The sequence below is a fragment of the Dermacentor variabilis genome, chromosome 11 (genome assembly GCF_050947875.1).
Source record: "Dermacentor variabilis isolate Ectoservices chromosome 11, ASM5094787v1, whole genome shotgun sequence".
NCBI lineage: Eukaryota > Metazoa > Arthropoda > Arachnida > Ixodida > Ixodidae > Dermacentor > Dermacentor variabilis.
In genome coordinates, this window is record NC_134578.1 from 49,587,092 (window position 1) to 49,610,936 (window position 23,845).

General features: G+C 46.0%; 1 protein-coding gene across 1 annotated transcript; it reads right to left on the reverse strand.

Moving 5' to 3' along the window:
- Positions 1-1,379: 1,379 nt before the first annotated feature.
- LOC142563258 (uncharacterized) lies at positions 1,380-17,624 on the reverse strand. The gene is made up of 9 exons (XM_075673811.1): positions 17,467-17,624; positions 14,590-14,682; positions 12,960-13,083; positions 11,912-11,962; positions 9,504-9,634; positions 7,548-7,619; positions 6,119-6,279; positions 4,384-4,436; positions 1,380-1,390 (listed from the first exon to the last, which is right to left on the reverse strand). Exons 1-9 carry the CDS (start codon positions 17,470-17,472, stop codon positions 1,380-1,382), a joined length of 702 nt encoding a protein of 233 aa, XP_075529926.1. The 5' UTR covers positions 17,473-17,624.
- Between the last annotated feature and the right edge of the window lie 6,221 nt (positions 17,625-23,845).

Below are 23,845 nucleotides of genomic sequence, written 5' to 3' on the forward strand. Positions count from 1 at the left end.
ACCATAGACACCGAAACACTCACCGCGGAGCAGTGAGAGGCCAAGCTATCAGACCCGGATCCGAAGAGACAGCGCAGCCTGATTGAACGGGCACAGTAGACGACCATGGAATGCGGCTACCAAGAATAAATGGAGGCCTCGCAACTGTAGCGCTGACTGCCCTTGCTCAGATGAAAGTTCATGCTCGCTCTATCTCTCCTCCCACGTCTTAAGAAAGGAGCAGCCAAGTTAAAGCTTCTTCTTAAAGTGGAATTATATATGCGCAAAATACTGTACATACGAGGGAGTGTTGAGAAGTATTAAGACTTACCGAGAAAGAAAAACACCTACGGAATCGCTATTGCCACATTGTCCTACGTAATCCTTCGGGAAGTTCACGAGCTTGTGACACGAGTTCTTCAGCTTCTTAAATTCCTGCAAGAAGTTCTTCCGTCTGATGGTGAAACCATTCATTTGCGCATTAGTTCTTTGTAAAACACTCTGAAATCGTTGCGCTTTCAGGCGCTTTTTGAGGTTCGGGAAGATTATAGTTGGAAGGTTCAAGGTCGGGTGAATACGTTGGATGGGGCATCACTTGAAAGCCCAAGGAACTGACGTTTGCCACTGTTTCACCCGCAGTGCGTGACAAGGTAACTTTGGAGGTCCTCCGACGATGCTTTTTTTCTTGACGGTTTGACTCAACCTCGTCAAGAACGCACATAAATATTCTGCATAAAGGGTTGAACCATCTTGGAGGTAGTCCACCAGTACAACTCCTTTCTTATCCCAAAAGACTGTTGCAGTAGGCTTTTGCGGTGACCTCTTCACATGGAACTTCGTTTGCCAGGTGGAATTAGTGAGCGTTTATTTCTCGGGCTGTTCTTTAGTCTCAGGATCATAACAGTAATTTCGTGTCTCACTGCCACTTAGCAGTTTGCCCAGGAAACCAAATTTTTTTTTCACAATTTTGTAAGACGCCCGTCATAGTTTCCTCTTTTGTTTAGTTGTCAAAAGTATTGCGATCCACTTTGTTATATTTCTCGTCTGCAAGTTGTTCAGGATAATAGTAGCAACTCTCTCACGTGACATTCCCACATATTTAGCAATACTCCTGGCTGGTATTTGGCAGCCCTTCGTAACACGTCGTGGATGGCTTTTGCATTTGCAGGCAAAGGGACAGAAACACGTCTTTTTGTGGTGCTTATGACTTCAAACGTGGGATTGGCAAGTTCGAAAATTCGCAATTGAACATTTAACGGTAGCATATGAATGGCCTATGTCGCCTAAAGTTTGTGACATTTCACCATCCATCTGCTTCGCACCTCTTCTTGGGGAAACAAGAACTCGATTATAGTCCTAATGCTCTTTCGCAGTGAACTTTTCTGAAGGGCTTGCCATGCTCACTTTGGACCTGAGAAAAAGAACAGGCTAAGAATTTACGTAGCCGATATTTCCGCCATTGAATGCGCGGAAATTGTTCATTATACTCGGCATTTTGCCGCTGGATTTTTTTTTTGCAAGGACTAAAACTTTGAGTGAGTATTGGACACTAACATGAAATGACGCCAGAGCATGCTGGCAATAAATCAGTTGTCGCAAATGGGCTTGGACCGGTAATTGAATAGGCAAAAATATCGGCAACGACACGACGGGTTCTGCAGTATCCGCGATTCCCACAGGTCAATGCCTGAGTGAATAAAGTACTTATTCAACAGGATGGCTCGAAAGCCTACTTGGGGTAAGGAGGGTCAGGAGTATGAAAATAAGTTCGATTCGGCCATAGCACAAAAAGATTATGCGATAGGTGGTGCAGGTGTAGGTGTATTAGCTGTTGCACTGTTTCGAGCTATATCGAACAGCGTGATCATTTGCAGAATAGCGCGGGGACATTCCTGGCATGAAAAAAGAAAAATAATGTATTCAGTGATGCGTCCAGTCCAATTCGTCTTCGTTTGCGTAGGTTGCGCTCCATCTGGCAGGAAGAAGCAAAATGAAGTGACTCTCTTCGCGCTTTTTGCGATTCAGCCTTTCGCTTCTTGCTACGGGCTTCGTTTGTATCACTCCGTAGTTCGTTTATGGATAAGCTGGACAACGTGGCGCCTACCGATCGTTTAGCGAGCACTCGAGAGACCAGGTGCAATATTCTCGAGGCCCAGTTTTCCTTGTCGCAGCACCTGTGGAGTGGCTGAGAAGTAGCGTCTTCGATTGTGAATCGTCATTCGAGAGTTTGAATACTTGGCGGCGCACTGCGACCTTTTTGTGCATAATATTCTGGAGAAAAACAAAATCTGCGGGCTACATGCATTGTGAGAATCGGTCTAAGCATAACTTTCAATGGTGTTTGTGAAGAACGTTGTTGTTGTTTAGCGATCATTTGCAAGTAGAGACCACACGACCCAGATGGATATTTTCATTGGGGACTTTCTCGCTCAGCAAAAACTCATTGCACTCGATGCCACACGGCATGTTTCACGAAAAAGGAATGACGATGATGGAGCGATCTTGATGGCATGAAGATGATGGTAAGACGCGACGACAAGACACTGGAATCACTACAACAAGAGGACCACCCTAGAACTGCCACCACGGCACGATGACGAGGATGCATGAGAACCATGAGATGACGACGTGCGAGAGGCCACGATGGTATGACAATGATGTCGGGGTAACGGTGCTGGAGTAACAACTCTGGTATGACGATGATGCTGTGACGAAGTCGGCATGCCGAATATGGGACGACGAAGATGGTATGATAACGATGGTATGATAGGAATTGCTTGGTGACCATGGTATGAAAATAATGTAACGATGACGGCGTGAAGACAGCTTGATCTCGATGCTGAAGTGATGCTTATAATCTGACGACGACGTTATGACGATGCTGGTGCGACGAAGAGACTGACGGAGCTTGAATGACGATGACAGCGTGATAATAGACAATGGTATGATGACGACTGTAAGACGATGGCGGTGTGATGACCACATGTTTACGACAGTGGAATCACTACGACAAAATGACGGCGACCGCCTAAAGGCATGACGGCGATGACGGCAATGATATGATGGCGATAGCATGATAACGATAGACTGATTAGGACGCAGACTACGACTGCTTGAAGATGGCGGCGTGACAGCGACGAAATGACAGCGCAGTGACAGCGACACACTGAAAGCAGTGGAAGGATGACGATGACACGAGAACGCATAAATGATCACACTGGCATGAAGCCGATGAAATAGCCACGACGAAATGTCGACGATTGTATCACAACGACGCCGTATCGTTGTTATAGAGCTCATCTCCGCGCTCGCATGCATCGCTTGCCGTCACTGGACAGCTTCATTCTAACTGTACTTTATACGGTGTATGTACGGTGCCACTCTTGTCAGTTTTGTGCGCATTATGAACGACGTTCATTTGCACTGTGCCCAGTGCCGGCCAAGTGTGCAACGCCATAGCGACCAGCCAGCATGGCTGACAACTGCAGGATGACGCCGGTGTGACGATGACATTACTTTCAGTGTAATCCACGTATACAGCAAGAGCTTCACGGCGAGACAGCAGTCATCAGCAGAGGCGAAGTCGCGGAAGATGCAAAGAAAGCTTGGCTTAAGCGTAGGTTCTACATTTCAGGGACGGACATCGGGTAATTGGGTGGACATCAAAACGACTATGGAAAGTGAGCCCCAAAGCAGCTATCACTGTAAAACACAAAAAAGAGCGATTACTGAGAAAGGTATGGGAGGCGTACATTTACAAAAAAGTAGCAAGAGAGAACCCCAGAAGTCAGGAAGATTAAAGAAGAAAGTGCAAGTTGAAGGAAATGAACAGCATAACACAAGCACGGACACAGGAACACAGACAAAGCCGGTAACTTCTCAGCAGAAATGGCTTAAACTTCAAGTAGTTGTTCGAAGTCTCGCAACCGTAATAGCACGCTAATTGCAAGCGAAAAAGCGCGATATTACAGTAATAAAAATATTTATATTGATTTAAAGCAAATATAAGTAACGACCCCTTCCTCCATGAAATTAAGAACTGTTTATGGCAAGACCATGCAGGACGCTTATGTAAACCCGTATGCTCCCACATCAATGCGCCTGATTATATGTAATTATGAAACTGCGCATAGGGGTCTTTTTCAATGGGGATAATTTTTGCTGTTTCTGCATTTCTTGAATACTTGCATGGGGTGGGTTCTATATATACGCACCTGTCATTGTGCCCTCAAAATGCAGTTAGCGGTATTTTCTCGAGTTGTTTGTCTTGTCAATATGTGATCACCGCTTCTTGGAATCTAACCCGAGACCTCGTGCTTAAACCAAGAACACTATAAGCGGGAAGTTAGAGGACTGGTGTAGCAGCTATTGCTAGTCTGACATGATATAAACAGCACCACCTACCATGAATTGTCCTGTCGATGAACGTGTCATTCAATTTCTCCGCCATGTCTTCGCTAGAAAGTGTGAACATTTTATGTCACCGGTTGCTGTCTTAAAGGGATCTGCATATTCAAACAAAATGTTTTACGGAGTGCTGCCACAATGATGCAAACATCTTTTTTTAACCTCTACAGGCGCTCCATGTTAGCAGATTTTAATTTTTTCTCCCGCAGTATTGGATTACACAATATTCGTCCAAATGCAAATTTTGTCAAGAAAGAGCGGACCTGAATCACATTATCCGGGCCTGCCTTCGGGCGCCCCGACAGAGCCAAGAAAATAAATATGGGCAGCAGTGGGGGATCGTTCTGCTCAGCTCGGTCCCCGAAAACCAACTTTTGTCCGTCCAGCAGGCCGAGGATGCCGCCAGGTCCCAAGGGCTTCTGACCGCCATCTAGGCGGGGTTTTACAGTGAAGCTGTATACTTTTATTGTCCAAGGCAATTTTCGTGCATTTGAAGTAAGCAAAAAACTCACCATACGTGGGCCAATCTCGGAGATAGTGCAAGTCCGGGCCGACCCACGGCAGAGGTGAATCAGGCATTAAGCACTCCCCATACGTGAACAGATCGCGAAGCTAGTGAAATACCGGCCCGACCCGCGGCGGAGGTGAAGCAGGCGTTAAGCACGCTTCATACGTAGGCCTATCCCGAAGATTGTAGAATGCCGGGCCGACCCGCGGCGGAGGTGAAGCAGGCGTTAAGCACTCCCCATACGTGAACAGATCGCGAAGATTGTGCGATGCCTGCCCGACCCGCGGCGGAGGTGAAGCAGGCATTAAGCACTCCCCATACGTGGGCCGATCCCAGACATAGTGCCATACCGGCCGGACCCACGGCGGAGGTGAAGCAGGCGTTAAGTACTCCCCATACGTCGGCCGATCCGAAAGACAGTGCCATAGTGGCCCGACCGGCGACGGAGGTGAAGCAGGCGTTAAGCACTCCCCATACGTGGGCCGATCCCGAAGATAGTGCAATGCCGGGTCGTACCGTGGTGGAGGTGCAGTTCGTCATTAAGGGGTCCACATACACAGCTTCGCTGGTCATCCTTCTTCGTAGAGTTCAAGGGCACTGACATTTTTATGTTGACATTTTCATTACGCAACTACGTAGGTGCTAGGTAGTTGCGACACGCATTTACTTCTGCTTGTTAATGGCATGCGATGTTTTGAATGATCTAAACATGCTTTTTACGGGACGCAAGACATTCACACGTTCACTTTTCTCCTGTATTCTCTTAGTAGTGATAAATACTTTGTCTATTTGATCTAATGTTCAGACGTTGTTTTTCTTAAATGTCTTATGATTTTTGATTAAGGTTAAGGAAAATTATTTCATTACAGACTCGTATATCTTATTCAGGAATTGTAAACCCGTAACCGAACGATGTTATTGCCAGGCACTGGGAAGGCCGTTCGCGTAAAGGAGGAAAGAAACAGGAAAACTTGTGCTCAGTGACAAAACATGACATCACCTTCTACAGCATGCACGCTGCTCTGCGGGCTCCTAAATGTGCGAAATTCTAAATTAAAGCCTGTCCATTCAGATTACTGATGAAGGAGTACAAACCAACAGCTAGAAAGAAAAAAATAAGGAAGCTGGTGACAGGCTTGAGCAGGGAACACGATCACTTATGTATGCTTTCCGGAAACAACAAGCAGAGGACTCCCGCAAATATTTTCAATTGAATTTACATACCTGGTAAGGCGCACCGCAATGTCACAATTTGTGAACTGGCATGCCTTTATCAAATCTGCCGTCTTATTCAGTACATCGCCGATATCCACAGCACAGATGTTCTGTTCTCGAAGCTCATGGAATGCGTTCCCGCAGATATTTCTTCCAGCGCTGGCTTCGTCCTACAAAAGAACGACGTACACCAGATTGCAAACATGAAGAATCATGCGCAGAAATGTGAAAGAAGATAAGTTTGGAACGCATCGTGGACAGTGTTCCGATCGTGGTCCCACACGATGCCGTGCCATGCGCGGCGTGATGTCTATATTGCACTTTCAAGCGAAGCTTCATATGCGTGTCTCTTCGACTTTGGCGTCGGTGCCTCGCCAGGTTAACGCGGCCTCCAACGGGTTCACGCCGTGTAATTAAATTGTCACTTGGTGCGCCTGTCCTGATGTCAGTACACGATACGTGTGGCATCGCTATAGCTTTAGTGTGGCTTATCCAGCGGCGCTAGTATTTACTTTTTTTATTTATAATCATCTAGGAAAATTTTGTAGGGCTTTAGATATGAGTGACAGCACTTTCAAAGTAGAAGCCTCAGATAAATTTTTATTGCGATTAGCACTACTTGCATACCACTGGCGTTTACAGCCTATCTAGCTAGATAGCCTCTTACTGCTTACCCAGTGGACCAAGTTGTCTTGCAGCTTGGGCCACTAGCTATGTCCTTATGGACATTATGACGTCATGGTCGTTAAATCTTCATAATTTCAGCGAGCTGAAGCTCGCCATGCCATCGTCGTCAGCCCTTCTCGTAATGGCTTATAATTGTTCCACCTATCGTTTTACATGCGTGCGTCTGAGCAAGTACACGTTCAGTATGACATGTTAAGCTGTAGAGATAGTATGTTCCGGATGTTATGGTTCCGAATCGGCTATCGTTTTACATGCGTAAGTTCGTAAATTCATCGAATAACGCACGAGGATTACGAAGGACCCGGAAAGGTTTAGAAATACGACAGAATGATTTATCCCCCGTTGTTTCGTGCCGGGCAGTAAGAGCTACGAGTGGGGTCAACCGACCTTAAACCGCGGACTAACAGAAAAAAGTACAGCAAGAGCTCGACCGCTGTGGACTCCTAAGTCGTGAGAGACAGCGGGTGCATAAAAGTATAGCGAAGGGAGTATCGTCGCGGAAAGAACAAGGCCTCCACGTTTTTATGAGCCTGAAGCGTACGGCGCGCGTCAGCCAGTCTTCGCGTTGACCCGAGCCGTACATTCCGGTAAAATATAGGCTGGTGCCGAGAGGAAGCACATAGATGCTAAGCATGTTGAAGTATCGGTAAAGCATCCCAAACCGTGCGAAGTTTACTTAATACAGCATTTTTAAACTGGTTTCTGATTCTGTTTTGGTTCTGGCGCTGATTTCTGTTGGAAAATAGCTCACCTCAGTTTTGATAACTGCGTTAAGCTGGAATCTCACAACTGGATCAGTCACTCCAGCGAACCAAAGGGCAACCTTTGCGCAAGAAAAAGGACAGGAAGAAAACAAAACATCGTCATTCGCAAAACGTGTGAACCTGACGTCAGTAATTCCCGCAGCTCTATCGCAGCGTCTAAAAGGGCAAATTTCAGATCGTGCTGCGGTTCTAGTGCTGCTGCAAGGGCAGCTGTGAAAGCGAAAGGGCGTTATTATCTTATATAGAAGGTGGAATTTTGGTGTTTGACATTTCGGCGAACACGGAAAGAGTTCTGCATGGTAACGCAAGAATAAATGTAGTGCATAACTAACGTATACTCCTACATTTCTGGCTATGAAAAGCTTGCCCAAGCTTTTCAAAAATACCATTCTATGAAATTCTGAAACGAAGCTATAGATAGCTGGTCGCCCAGTATCGTCAGCCTGTCGTGCAGCTTTACCATGCATTGTTATTAATGTGCAACAACACAATACTATGAGCAAATTCGATTCAGCTTATGCACAAGACACACTTTGCGGGACACACTTCAAAAATACAAGAATTTCACAGAGAAAACAACTTAAGTTTGTTATTAATGCGATTCTCTGCACATCTTTGTAAATTACAACTTGCTATGCACAGATAATTTTAAAAGATAACGTTATGCGCTAACTTCATTTCAAATGGCTAATAATATTACACTCATAAATACTAAATAACAGAGCTGGGAAATGGCGTTAGTTGTTTGCTAGAGCCAAAGAAGAAGGTTTCGGACGCTAGCGAATTTAGCTAAAAATATAATCAATTAACATATGCGAGGCATTCGATATCAATTGCAGCTTCACTTAACGTGCGAATAAAAGGGACGGAGAACTCGACACCAGCGCACATGCTTTGTCATGCTGCCTTCGCGTTCAATTTTTTTGCTTCCTTCCCGCTGTGTGCAAAGTTGCAATCTTACTGACTCTCCCAACTATCGGCGGTTATTCAGTACCAATGCATTCATCGTATACATGAATATTAATAAGCAGATGACCAAATTAGGCATTATGCACGATGAGCCCCACAGTGACAAATATATGGCTAGATGGAATAAGGTTTCAGAAAGGTTAACTATAAAACTTTTCTGTGGATTCACATAGGGAAGTTGCATTTTATATTCGAACCTGTCATCTGATTGCTTTGAAACTTGGTGTCGCAGTGAGCAGGTCTTTAGGTTGAACATGCATGACTTCGTGTTGTGCTCACTCGTGCTATAGCCGAAGACCGGATGCGGTTTTAAAGCGGAAAAAGCCGTACGAACAAACGTAAATGTGGTAGCGAGTGCGTTCCTCCTTTCCTTTTTCAAGTAAAGAATCTTGTCGTCCGGCATAGGAGGCCACTTACTAAAATGTTACGTGAAATGATATTCTTTGCGCAACTAATTTTGAGGGTGCGAAGGAGCCAGCTTTGGGTGATCTCGAAATTCTCTGCTAAACTGTAGGCACTCGTATTCTCCGCGGTCTAAGCACAAACAGCCTCGTGGAACACAACGGAACGCTTACCGTGGAATTGCTATCATATCCCACCAATCCTACCCTCCGAAACCTAACTTTGGAGCAATATGGGACACGATGCAAGAAACCGTTGCTATACCTTTATCTCTTATTTCCTTGGCTGACTGCAACGCAGTCCATCATAATACAGCTGTATGTACTTTTGTAAACAGGTTTCATTGTACAGATGAGCCAGCTGACTGTTGCAATGCGTGCCTCTGAGCGTGAAAAGGCTCGTCCAGGACAATACCTGCACCGACACAGAGACTGCCAGTATCAGGCTGAGCGATATTAAGCAATTGTATGGCTTCGGCAGCACTGGGACTATGGTCAAGGGCAGTGGAAACAGTGATCTCTCAGCCGCGAAATGCGAAAAAGAAATTACGGAATTCGTTGCACACAACTTACCGCATTTAGCAACGTGCCTAGGTAGATTACCAGATCCCGAGTTTCATCGAATGTCTTTTCATATTCGGCGCCTACTACAAAGCAGACTTCGACGACGAATCTATCAGTAACAGCCCCCTTCTGTGGTGATTCTGCAAGAGATTGTGCAACAAGAAAAAAATCGGAAAAGGACAAGCCTGAGCACTGTTCAAAACTGCCCGCTCTGCACGTGGTTTATTATTAAAGCGTTAGGGTCGCAATGTGTTGAATACAGAGCACACAAAATTTGAATAAGCGCCGCATTTATGCTGCACAAAAATCTCACGACATAGGAAGCGTATCACCCGGTACACATAAGGCGTAAGTATTTACTGAAACGAAACGATCTCACAGTGGTCTGTACCACATTATGACACGGTGCTCAGTTATCCGGATGGTAGCGTGCGCCACCTAGAGGGAATGTTAACACGTGAACTGTTATAGCCGAGTGCTCAAGCTTTCCAGCGCACGTGATAAAAAACTTTCTTTGCTACAAGGGTCAGTACAGTTCGCGGTATTTCTAGCTGCAGTGCGCAGGCGCAGCTCAACTCTTTTCTGGACTGATTATCTGCTGCGCACGGCAAACATACAAGCCACCTACTCAACTATTTGCAGCGTCCGGAACCAGCCCGTATCGTGGATTTGCTATTTCACGATCAGACCAACAGATGCATTCTCCAGTAGAACTAAGCCACAGCGTTTTGTTCTCAATGCAGGGCTTATGAAACAGGTAAAAGTTTTTATGGTCGTTGCGCGCTCATTCCTCTTTCCGTACGCGACACATTTTCTGGTCACTTTCGCTCATCAGAGTGCGGCAAAGTACAGCAAGTAGATAAGCACAGAGAAAAGGAGGCTCACTTTTGGACAAGTGTGCAAGAATGTGTCGTGTCAGGCACAAGGGAATGAAGTTGCGGCAATTTCAAGAAAGACGAAAAAATACGAAGCGAGCACGTCGCGCATATAAACGGACACATATAACGCAGTAAGCACACACACGTACAACTGCCGGTGGCATTTCCATGTCTTCGCGGAATTTGTATTTAAAATGTCAGTTTCAAGAAGCATTAGGATGACTAAGCGGGCTCTGTCCTCGTTTTCATACGTCACTGCATGTGCGCACATAGCCTTGAGACATTAAACTCTTCAGCAACTGTTCGCAGATAGCACATCACTTGCTGACCGAGAATTCCGTGAAAGTATTTCTTGAAGGCTTTTGAGACATCCGCTGCCAGGCTGAAGCAGTGAAGCTAGTGCATCGTGGATTGTCAGGCAGAATTGTTGTTTAAGACACAAAGAAGCCCTGCAGAATTGTCGTTTAAGACACAAAGAAGCCCTCCTAGTCTGGGAGTGACCCGAAAAAGAAACGAATAAGTAAACGTCCCGAGGAAGCTTGTGAGAGTAAAAGTAGCTTGCAGAAATAAAAAAATCAGCAAAATTTGGAAAAAGAAAACCAAATGTGCTGAAGTTTCTGTAAGTTTAACCGACCACGAGAAATGCATAACTAAAATATGCCGACGGCATGGTGTTCTTGTTCCAGCACACACTTGGTGATTATTATCACTAGCGATTCCGTCATCCTCTCCATTTGAATACGTTTCTTATTTGACATGACGCTTACGTTTGTTGTTCAAACAAAAGAAACAACCGTAGTGACAGACACAGCAACCCTTTCACAAGCTCTCGGCTGCTGTCGCAGTAGAGAGACAGTGTCTTGTAAAACCCGCACTTGCTGGCACTCCAGCTACAGATGTCACCTAGGTGATTCATCGAACCACCAATTTCTTACTGCTTCAATTATGGTGCCTCTTTTACTTTCATATTTCATGGAAATAAACATTTGAAAGCAATAGGTATACGGCGAATTCCGCTATTAATGTGTTGGCATTGCATGTCTGTCAGGACGTAAATTTAGTAAGATATGTAAAATTCATGGTAAGACAAAAGTTAAGCTAACGCAACGCATAAGTAATATGAATTTGTCTTGGTCTACGCTCTCTTGGTTTAATCAATGCGCAACACGTCGCAAGAGTGGTGACCATACGGCTGCCGAACACGTATACAATTCACAAAAGCCATTTCATACAAAACCATGAATGTTTCGCATTACGCAGATGTCAACACGGGTTGAGTGCGCTTACATGTTTTTTGAGAGAGAGTGATCCCGAACATAAATTGCAAACTGTCTGTGAAATCTTTGCATGAAGAAGCAGTGATAAGTTCTGAATGTATTTTTAAATATGTGCGCAGTGAAATACGCGCGCATTCGTACGATACGTGAAAGTGAAGCGAAGCAGCTGCAAGTAGTTCGCACCAGGAAGAGCATTAAGAAGCAACTGGCTGCTCAACACATTATAAGTGATATTTCGAAACGACAACGATAATATACTTGCCGACAGTTGTTGCGTTATTCACTAAGTAGTTTTGCTTTTCGGTGTTGTGGGCTGCATAAGAAAAAAAAAGGGCGAAGCAAAACATCAGAAACTGTTATATGTGCCTTGTCACTGTGCAATAATCTAGAAATACGCAACGCGTGGTTGATGAATTAAGCTACCTGGCAAGGTCTTTCAGGGTGCTGACACTCGCAGCACATGACATAATGAACTCACAGTAGGAAAGTGCAGGCAGCCATCGCAAAGAAAAACGTAATACAGCCTTGCTTTACTGCGCTTTATGCGAAAATAAATGTAACTGGGTTGTTGGGTCGAAAAGCAGTAGTGAGGAATTAAACAAGTTTACACGCAGTCCCGAATTCTCGGGAAAATGCGTTAAAGGAGCTCATCTCTTGTAAAGCTTCATCGTGGAAATAAAAAAAATATTCGCAAACAAAGACGACTTTCAGAAGATCAGTTCCCACTTAGTCGTTGTGCTTTTGTTTTTTCCTCTCGTATTTAGTCATTTGGTTATTGAAGTTTTTTCCTCATGCCAAATCAGCTCACCCAGTTGAACGTCGCAGCACACGTATTCCTCTTTTGCTGGTCATTTCTTGCTGCGTAATATTTCGACGTCTATACCACTGCCAAGCCTTGACTTCAGACATCAGAGATTCGATGACACAACAGGCAATATGCAAAATATTGCGAGTGTGTTTAAGCACAAATGTCGCTTGACCCACAGGAGAGGGCAGAGGTCGCCCAAAAAATGGGAAGAAAGAAGGAGCATGCGATTTGGTCTCAGATGTCTTAGCCGCATTATTTTCTCTACATGCCAGGGTAACCCGGTGGCACTGTCATCAATCTACTGAGCTCGAGGTCGCCATTTCGGGTCGTAAAGTCGCGGTGGCATTTCGATGAGGGCAAAATGCAAAAACGCTCGTGACTCATGTATACGTTACAGAATCTCCGGTGCTCAAGATCAATCTAGAGTTCTCCACTACGGTATTCCTGATAATGAGATGTGCGAACAAGTGTTGAATCGCTCTCAGTGATATTTTGCGCTTACCTGTTTCCAAGGGCATATGTGATCTTTCTTCTATCATAAATACTTCGTGCGGAATGAGGCCTTCATCCGAACGTTGGGCAAAGACAGCTGGGCGAATCCTTAGTTGACCGTTCAAGATTCCTTGCTGAAATACAAGGGATAATTGTGACCACAACTCCGTTATAAACACGAACAAGTCACTCAATTCTTCTCATTTTCTTCAGGCATGCAAACCGCCGCACCACTAATAAATCTTAAATATTGCGATAGAATTCAAAGCCTCTGTCGTTAGACGAAGTTAATAATCTTGAAGCAGAGAACGAAGACCGATGGGCAAAAGCGAAATTCCAAGTTTATGTAATAACTGCATTCACCGGATGCTGTCACGAATCATTTAAGCACAGCTTCGGATATTTTTTTCAACACACAAGAAAAGCAGTTTTATATTTCGCCGTAGCCACCTTCCGAGAGAAAAATAGTTTACTTCGCAGAAAAATGCAGATTCATTAACCAAAAATATATATAGAATTTATGTTCTATAATAGAGAATTCTATACACAGAATACATAAAATTTCACTTGTTTAAAGGGATTTTTTTCAAAAACTTGGCAAGTCTAAAAGATAGATGCACGAATTTTGCAAATATGTAGCTCTACACCAAGACCCGGTATCGCAGTTTTGTGAACTGCATTCGTTACAGCACTCAAAGCCGACACGTCAGATATATCACTTTACATCTTACGTTAACATTTACATTGTTACAAGGGTTTTGCAAAAGCTTGACTCACATTTTAGTGAGAAATTTGAGAATCATGTGTAATATTGCAATTTTGTCCTGCTTTAGATGTGCTACTAGATGCAATTCACAGCTTCTTATATCGTTTTTTCATCACTGAGTTACAGGGATTTAAACTTGGTAGCATCGTCTATTGAGAATTTGCGATTGTCCACAATTTTGATGGAACATTGACGGCCTAAAGCGGAAATTCGCTACCGACAGTCACTAGACTTAAGCTTTCCCTTTTAAATGGTATAAACCTAATCAAATTTGGTGCAGTGGATACCAAGACAACGATTGCTCGCTTCGCATGTATTTAGATAAGAGCCCCTGACCTAACCTTCCGCTTAACCGTGAACAGAACGATCGCCCATAATATAATGAACGACGCCACCAACAATTTGCGCGAGTAAACACTCGAATATTGATCGACAACAGCATTGCGGGTAGTTTGCAGCAGTGCAGCTCACTTTGTCGTGACGCCATCAGCCGTATCCACTCATAGTGTCACCTGCAGAAACTATCCATGCGAGCGCTTGGATCACCACGGTGCACTTCAATCTTGATAAAGAATTTGTGAACGAACAATCAGACTGTCTGCGGTGCCATATAAAGCGAATGAGTGAAGTGCCCATAATATTTCGATGGTGAAAATTAAGTTGAGCCCGTACAACAATCTTACCGTAGCTGACCTTCAGCTCGAATGAACTCGTTCTCGATAAGTGGGTAGGGTCGCCTGAAGGTATTCGCCGTTAAGAACGCCTGATTAGTGTCATCGTTTGGACAACAGAATAGGTCAATTGACCAGGTTCCACAACGTTTTTTGAGCAAGTTAACAATATTCAACACCTATTACGACAAGTCATCACTCACCACCTCTACGCCATTTTTCCGTGGCATGACTAGAAGGGAAGAACGGTGCTCGCTGTCGTGGTACAGATGCTCCTCGAGTTCGGATCCGTTGAGCTGAAGAGCAATTCGAGACGAGATGAAAACTATAGGTTTTTCACAATCTATCTAGAAGCACGCCGCGCAAAGAACGCGGTGTTCGCGGTGTGGGGGTTGGGCCGAAGTATTCAAGCACTCGTGTAACGTGCAGGTAATCTGTGTTGTTCGGTGGTCAAGGCCAGCCGGTTCTCGCTTGGCATCGGGTCCAGGGCACGACAGACACGTTTGCCCCCACGTCGTTCTCCAGTGAACGAGCACTTTGTTGTCACATCTGCACTGCGAACATCTCGTTGTTAATGCCACGCGCTTTCTTTGCGATTTCCATGACCGTGTCCTGCTGTTGCGTGCGGCCTTGTCAAATAGTCGGCGGATGAACAAAAACTAAATTACATACGCGATGACTGGATCTGAACCTCGGTCGACCAACACAGGGGCCCGATGCTGTAACAATTACGCCACAATCAAATGTATACTTGTATTGCGCCAACGGCCCCCAGCATTTTTAAAATGGTCGCCACATGTTTAACATTGCGTATCATGGGTCTGCGAAGGCACAATCGAACGGGTTACTTTCTTTCGCGCCAAAAGCACCGGCATAAAATGGACAAATTTATAGCAATTTATTAACTACATGATAAGAGCTTCGCTTCCTATTTACGCCAGAATACGCGTTTGATCTGCGTAATCACTTTTTTCCTCGTTGTTCTGGATGTAACGTGATATGGTAAAGATGTAGAGCCAACGGATCCGTACGGAATGAGCTACACTGCTAACAAAAGCGGTTTTAGGGAAGGTAAAATTGACACGTTCACTATGGGCGTACACTTAACGAGGCTGCATAAAGCACCACGAAATGATGGTTGCTCGTCCGCTCGTAAAGGTTGTGCTCATGTCCAGAAGAAAAAACAGGAGGCTCTCGCGACACCTACTGCCCTCTCTCGATGGGCCTCTGCTTCTTCTTCTGATGCGCGACGAATTCCTTTCTTAAGTCACGATGCGTGAACTTCGAAATCGCAATTTTGCGGTCTCTCGTGGTCCTATTCGTCGTCAGGGTGGCCTACACGCGAAGTGTTGCCACCGATGGGATCGATTATGAGGAAGGGTCCTTCAAACTTTCCCAGGAGTTTCAAGGCGTTATCGTTCTTAGGGTACTTCATGCACTTCCCGAGGGTTATATGTGTTTGTATGTATGTATCTGTGTATGTAACCGTTTTCCCGCCTATACCTGGGTCACTGCGTAGTCCATTATCGAATAGGTAGTGCATCGGACTGCTGTGCTGGGCGAGCAGGGTTCGAAATCAACCGTCCGACCAACTTGGTTCACAGGGTATGTGAACTCGCGTATATATGTTCCGCTCTTCAAACAACCTCTCTCGCGCCGACAAGCGTCACTGCAGATGCGGGGCTGCGTAGCTACCGCTGTTCATTGAAACATTTTCACGCCAAACGGGAGCACTGGGCATGTGCCTCTGGGCCTGCGCTGGCCTTCAATGAACCTCTTCGATCCCAAGTTTGTTTGCTGGGAATGTGTCACTAAGTGTGTGGCGCTCTTCACTGAAAGTCTTTGACACCAGCTTGGTTAAGCAGGTCCATGGCAATGCGAATGTGCCATTCTGCAAAGACGTAAAAGCTCCCTAGATTTTCTTCGACGCTGAGCGGAATCGAATCTCCATCACAAGGTTTACTCAAGAATGGAAACCAGCCTACTCAGCGCAAATGCTCTGGGTATGGGCCGCTTTCCAGAGAACCTCTCTCCCACTTGGGTCCTGGAGCATATGCCACCGAGAGTGTGGCAAGCGAGGGAACAATTTTGAGAATTCGCAGCCATCGGCGCGCCATGCTTCTCGTGGAAAATATGGGCGGTCTTCATGGCAATGCCAGTAGGTGGGGCAGTGCGCGCAAAAGGAAGTGCCATAGAGAAACCCGGTCGCCACATGACGCTTTTCTAAGCGTTCTCACGCACCGGCGCGCCATAAATTTCGGCGGCCACCTGCAGGCTACGCGGCGGCCACGGTAGATGGCGCCGAGTGTCCTTAGGGATGCGCGAAAGAGCAGTGCCGCTCTAGTACACGACTCATACATAACTCGTTTCGGTGGCGGTAACCCGTTTCGTCGCCATATTGATCCAATGGCAAACGGGTTACCGTCGATAGTCATCGTGAAATAGTTTCTGCCGATTTTTTTTAAGTATACGTCGTCCTTTCCTGCGCCATGTGCCACTCATCAACGTTCTTCCCTCGAGAAGTATCATACACATGTTCGTCCCCGTGACATAGACAGCGACGCTGCGCTCTTGTCAATAGCTGCTGCTGATACTTCGTGAATTCAAACAAGCTTCGCGTCATTTACATTAAGAAATTGTGTTGTATTAGCGTGTTTTGTTTTCCTCTTCTAAAGTGTAATAGGCAACCAGAGACTTTTCTGGTTAGCACCCCTGCCTTTTATCTATCTCTCGCATTCTGGCTTTTACGAAGGAAAGCTTCTCATCGGAATAAAACATTCCCACGACAGCAGAACCGACGCTATGGCCCCAGACATTAGTAGTTTCAAGGTGGTACTCGCTGTCGTGGATGGATTGTCCTAAAGGGACGCAGCTTTCTTTCAGAAAAAGAACTCTTACGGATTTCTTCTGGGGATTCGAGCTACTTTCGGGTGTATTACAGTTTTTCCTTTCATAAGAGTTGATTCACACTACTGATTAGCGCGAAAATTATTTCAAACTTTGCTCAGGCTGGGGAGACCATAACGGCACAGCATAAATGATGATGCAATGTCCGAGTCATTCAGATCTGCGAAACTTACGACCATATTTTCTGAAACCGGGGCACTGGCCGATGCAATGGTGACGTATCTTGCGAGTATTGAACTTTTACGAAGATTCAGCGTCAATCCAGCGTGAACGTGCAGCAGTAAATCGGCATTTGCAGCCCGGCTTTCGAGTAGTCTTGGGTACACGAGGATATCTGAAAGGGCAATGAGAAAAATGACAATGACATTCACTATGGCTGCTGTTAAAGTGTTCAGAATTTGTGCCTGGAATGGCTCAAAGGGCAAATACATAGATTAAACTACCTGCTATGTCAGCTACTCGAGTGATCAAAAGAAAACTTCTGTACTTCTACATCAACATTAGACTCCGAGCGTTACAAAGACGAAGATGGCCCCATCTACAGGATCAGTTCCTTCAGCGAAGCCATAAAGAAATGTTCCAAGACAGTGTAATAGAATGTAGATGCTAATATTTCGCCAACACATCTATTGAGCGCCGGTCGACTTCACATAATTCACATAATTTATCAAGAATCTCCTATAAGCAAAAACCTATTTTTTGGTTTACTTGGTCCAGTCGCATGTTGCAATTGCAGAGCAGAAGACGTATTTAATATTTGTGCTTTCTTATTAGAAAGCAGCTATAGCGGATACATTCATTTCCAATAGGAGACTTGCAATGCACAAAATCAACAACCCTGTGCAACAGTCAGGCAACGCTGGTTCTCGGCCGCCATCGTGACTAATAGACGTACTCGGGCGGGTTTAGTAGCCGATCGCCTGCCCCACCATTTGCTTGCCTCTTTTCATTGTATAGTTTGCTCTGCTTAAATCTGAAATTATCCAGGACTCGACAAACCTGATAGCTTCGGTAGCCAAGGCATGTCCCCATCTTGCTTTGAAACAGACAACCACACCTTTGTGGTGCAAGTGCGGGAGCATTCAAAGATGTTCCATGTTTAACGTTGCGGGAAACCACGCTCATAATCACAGCCATTTTATGCGGCGAACCCGCTATGTGTAAGCTAGAACATTACAGCAAACTAAATGAGACCTGTAGCAGAGCGCTCGCGCGACCTGCAGTTCTTTCCACGGGCGGCCCAGTACTCACTCACATGTCAGTCCGTCTTGACGGTGGCGGAAGCCAAATGTCGCAGATGGTTGTTGGCATTATGCAAGAAACGTGTACGGTTGACTGAGAGCGGTCTGTCGTTTCCCAATGCTCATTTTGGTTTATTTCCTTCCGCGGTTTGGTACTGCCCCTTGCTTCGCCAATCAGTCGTAGAGAGTATAGCACGCCACACCGCACGCTCACTCGAGCTCAAGCGGTTACACTCAGAATGCTACAAACAGACACATACCCCACGCAAAACAGACTACACCAATACATACCTGAGCTCTACGGCAAGTCTTGTTGTACCAATTGCAATACATCCCTTAACGTCTATTATTTACTCTGGCCGTGCTTGCAGGCTCACATAAACTCTGAACCACACAAGCGCAAGTATGAAGAAGCAATCCGGAGCGAAGAACTTGCTCCCCAATTCTGGGCCGTCCAGCAGGTCCGCGATGCCGCCAGGAAACTCAACCTCCCGGTTCCGTCGTGGGAGACGCCCACTCCATGAGAGCCCAAAGCTCTCGTGGCCTGCAGGACCTTGAACAAAGCTGATATCCTTCCTTCCTTCCTTCCTTCCTTCAACCGATAGTTTTAGAATGCGTGAACTAAATCTCCTTAGACGAGTCGACGCGGGGTCATTTTCGTTCTGATCCGGCGTGCACACTATAGTTTACCTGGAAAAACGCGTGAGGCTCACTGAGTTCCACGTCCTTGTTAAGATCATTGTTCCGATGAACGGCGGCCACCACGAGCAATTACTCTGCCCGCGAGATGTCCGGCATTTCTCCCGCGTGGCGCTCTGTTTTTAGTGCGCGGAGCACGCGGTGGTCATAACTTCATCTTCGTCAAATTGTCGGTGACGGCTGGTCACATACCCTCCTGTCACAAACTTGAAATTGCAAAATCCGAGCGCTTCGGCGAGCCGTCACTCAAGAACTCCGTTGCCCCACCCCGAATGACCAGCCGATTGGGTTCGTTCGGTGACTTTCAATATAACTCACGGAGCATGAAGACAGAAATAGGGTGAGGAAAATCGAACTCAGTGTTACTGTCCTCACTCAAATTCGACATCAACCAATCGCCACTAATGATCACGCAGCTGATTGGAAATAAAAAATATCGACATGATTTTTCAAATCGAGTGACGAACCAACGTTCTACGGACTCCGACATAGGAGCTCTGTTCACAAGGACGAAAGATTTTTTTTGTTGTTATTGTTCAGTAGAGAATGGAAAGCAATCGCGTGATGTTAAGTAAAGCCGGCCACGAAAGTTGCCAATCTAATATCATCAAATAAAAAAATCAATTCGACAAAACGATGTACGCACATAGATGAGGCAAGCACACACGTGATTCCAACAAGTACAACCAATCTGATAACAACGCTTGTACAACACAAAAACTGTAGGCCTGCTATTAACACATTAACAGTTCCATCGTTTATGACATTCGTAGCCCAGAAGTTTTCTGCATCGGGATCACATATAGAAATTTGGTAAGAGCTATGCGTGCAGCGTGAAGAAGATAAATGTTTCATGTGATGGGTTGCCAGGGTTCTTAAAAAGCAGAAGACGAAACGAGTATACCGTTAGATCCGTCGTTGTATTAGGAACCCGCCAACATTCTTGCGGCGATTGGCTGTTAGTGACCGAACGCTGCGCCACCTGACGTAAAAAAGAACAACACTTCAAGCCACTCGCCAAACACACTCGCGCAAGTCAACGCAAGAAGAAACTGCACAGATTTTTGTTTGAAGAGATGGTTTCAGGCGGCTAGTTCAAGCCTATTGAAGTTACTAAAATTTCCTATGAGTTTTTGTGGTAATGAGGGACTGGAAAAGTCGAAACCTTAGCACTATGCGTTGTTTCACTGACTGCCTCGGGAGCCGTTGCTTCAACGCGTTTTTTCGCCAACGCATACGCCATTTACAAGGTCCTTAGTTTGATCACCCTGCGAAGACGTAGAACCCTCGTTGCAAATCTCGATGAGGTCGCTAATTTTGGCTGCTGCGTCAGCGGAATTTATGTAAAATAGATGACCGATTCTCTCGATCTCAGCGTCTTTTAACGGTTGTGTGGTTTCCATTCCGTCGATTTGGCCCTATAGTTTCACAGCTAGACCGAGAACACAGACTAACAACTGTGCCAAACAAGCCGTGTCATCATCATCTGACTTCCCGCATCACCAACTTCCCGAAACCATTGCACGGATAGAATCTTCTAAGATGGCCAATGATGCGCCGCGTCTTGTCGATCCGTTACTTGCGTGCTTTTGGAGTGACATTGTTCCCCTTACATCAGCTTACCAACCAGAACTTGAATATGCTGAAAAATTTCTTATTTTTGCTGTCGATTGTCTATCAAGGGGTAAAGATTTCTGAATGCTCCATTTCCGAAAGCTCGGGCTTTTCCTATAGCTTCTACATACGACGGTCGTCGGCTCGGTCATGGCTCTGAGTTTTATCCCCACGGGACATTTGCGCTGACATGTGTAAATGCTCACGTTGCAAACAAAAAAGGAAAGAAAATGAACATTCAAGCCGTCCACTTGGTCGTTCTATCCATTTTCTCTTTCTGAAATTCCGATCTCAGATTCCAACCGCAATTTTCACTTCAAATTGGTAGGCGCGCTAGTCATACCGATTTTGTTGTTCGTTTACTATAGCTATTTCTCTGTGGTAAACAAGACTGTCTTGTACTATTAATAGCCTAACTTATTTGAATATTGCTCTAAATGTCATATTTAACGATTATCTCCCCTATTACGCCAAAATAGCATTAAAACTTATGACTCGGTAACCCAATCCGACTTGTGCAAATAATTTGATACCCGTCTATAAATTTGATTACTTCAACGAAAGTTTTTTCTGTCGAAGGCCTTAAATGTCTCAGCAGACGGTGGTCTAGAAAACGTGGCATGCGGTAAAGAAAGTCATGTGAGCTCGCCTCCCGCAGTGAAGCGCTCGTGGCACTGCTTGCGCGTTCGTCGTCGCCTTCTTCCACAGCTGGCTCCGATGCCACTCACTGTGCCAAAACAAGAAAATAGAGTTAATTCAAGCACTGGAACCCACTACCTCAGGTGGGAGTCCCCCCGCAGGGGCGTCTGCGTAAGCAGGCGTTTGGTGTGTTGCGACACCACGTACCCGAGCACACGAGGGTTGGACCTTCCCGCGTGTAGCCGTGCGCGGCTTAGCCGTGTCTCGGTAAAAGGGGATCCTGGGGGTTGAGCCGATGCTGGGTGTTTGGACCTTTAAGGCCCCCCGGCGGAGGCAACACACCTCTTCGGCCTCGGCTTCACATAGACGGCACCTCCGGATTGACCCACCTGGAGGAAATCGGCAGTCGCCTTTTCCTGTCTCTCTCTTCCTACAACCTTCGTCTTTCGCTTACTTTCCACCTTTCCTGTCTCCTTCTCTCTTCCATTTACTTCCTTCTTCTTGGCGGCAAGGGTCAACCCTGTGTGGCTATCCAACCTTGGGTACACCATATTTGATTATAGTGGCGGCGTACGACTGGCGTCGTGTAGACTTCTATGCAAGCTCTGCCGCGTCCCCTCATTGGGCTCCGCGGTGGGCGGTTAGCTTTGTTGCCGAATTTTTATATATTCTCATGGAAAATTCTTTCCCCAAACTTCCTGATCGCCCTCAGAAACGAGGGCGCACCGAAGATGTCTTCAAGTTTTTTGGCAACAGATTAGAAAGCTTCCCCGATTCCACGTCATTCATTCCGACAAACCTGAAGATACGATGAGAATGATTTCACCTTTCCTAGTGTCAAAATGTCTTACCGAAGCAATTGGCGCAGGTTACAAGGCATCAAAGATGGCTAGTGGAGATCTCCTTCTGGAACTCTGCGATGCGAAGCAACATGAAAGCCTTCCTAACCTAGTTAAATTTGCAGACATTCAGGTCCCTATATCCCCGCACCGAACTATGTATACCAGCCGTGGTGTTGTCTCTGATGATGATGTAATGGAGCTGACAGAAGCCGAACTGATGGAAAGCTGGACCGAACAGAAGGTTATCAATGTCAAGCGAATTATGCTAAAGCGCGACGGTAAGGAAATCAAGACAAAGCATCTTATACTCACTTTTGGCTCGAGCATCCTGCCTGAGACAATCGAGGCAGGCTATGTAAAGTTACGTGTCAGACCCTATGTCCCAAATGCTCTTCGATGCTTTAAATGCCAGCGTTTCGGACACAGTTCCCAGAACTGCCGAGGGCGGCAGACATGTGCTAAATGTAGTGGCGGAGGTCATACGTCTGAAAATTGCGAATGCGCTCTGCACTGTGTCAACTGTGATGGCGAGCACGCCGCATACTCACGCTCGTGCCCGTCATGGAAAAAAGTAAAAGAAATCGTGACGATAAAAGTTAAAGGGAATATTTCATTCAAAGAAGCGCGCAGGTGGCTTTCCTACCTGCCCAAGAGTAGCTTTGCCGATGTGGCGCGACAGGGGGCAGCACCACAACGGCCTCCGGCGACTGTCCGACCCACACCCAGTGAGGCGGCAGTGACGCCTCCCGCTCCCCCGGCGGCTGCAGCTAGCGCTGCTACGCCAACCCAGCAGAAGGGGCCATCTACGTTCGAGCAGATGGCCTCAAAAGTCTCGTCTACAGGGACGAAGCCTTCTTCTCGAACGCACCGCTCGCAAGAGCGCCTGTCCAGCACCTCTTCCGAGGCGATGGAAACAACCATCCAGACGGCACCGCTAGCGCCTAAGGAGCGGCGAGATTCTCGCAATTGCTCTCAAAAAGAAAAGCACCGCATCTTGGCGCCCTCAAAGGGCTCCGTGAGGTAACTCGTCTTTCTCAAACACACAGCACAGAAACCACATTCAACATGGATACGCAAATAATACACTGGAACGTCAGAGGCCTGCTGCACAATCTTGATGATATCAAAGAACTCCTATACAAGTATACACCAAAAGTGCTGTGTGCTCAGGAAACGCACCTCAAACATACGCAAACAAATTTCCTTCGACAATATGCTACATTTTGTAAAGACCGCGATGACACTCTCGTCTCATCTGGCGGTGTTGCAATCATTGTAGACAGAGGTGTTGCTTGCCTGGAAGTAGAACTTCGTACACCCCTAGAGGCAGTTGCTGTCCGAGGGGTGTTTGATAAGCTGGTCACTATCAGCTCTGTATACATCCCTCCAAGTTATCTACTTAATAAAAGCGAATTTCAAAACTACATAGATGAACTTCCCGTGCCGTACATAGTTGTCGGAGATTTAAACGCACGCAACACTTTGTGGGGAGACTCTCGTTGCGATGCGAGAGGTCG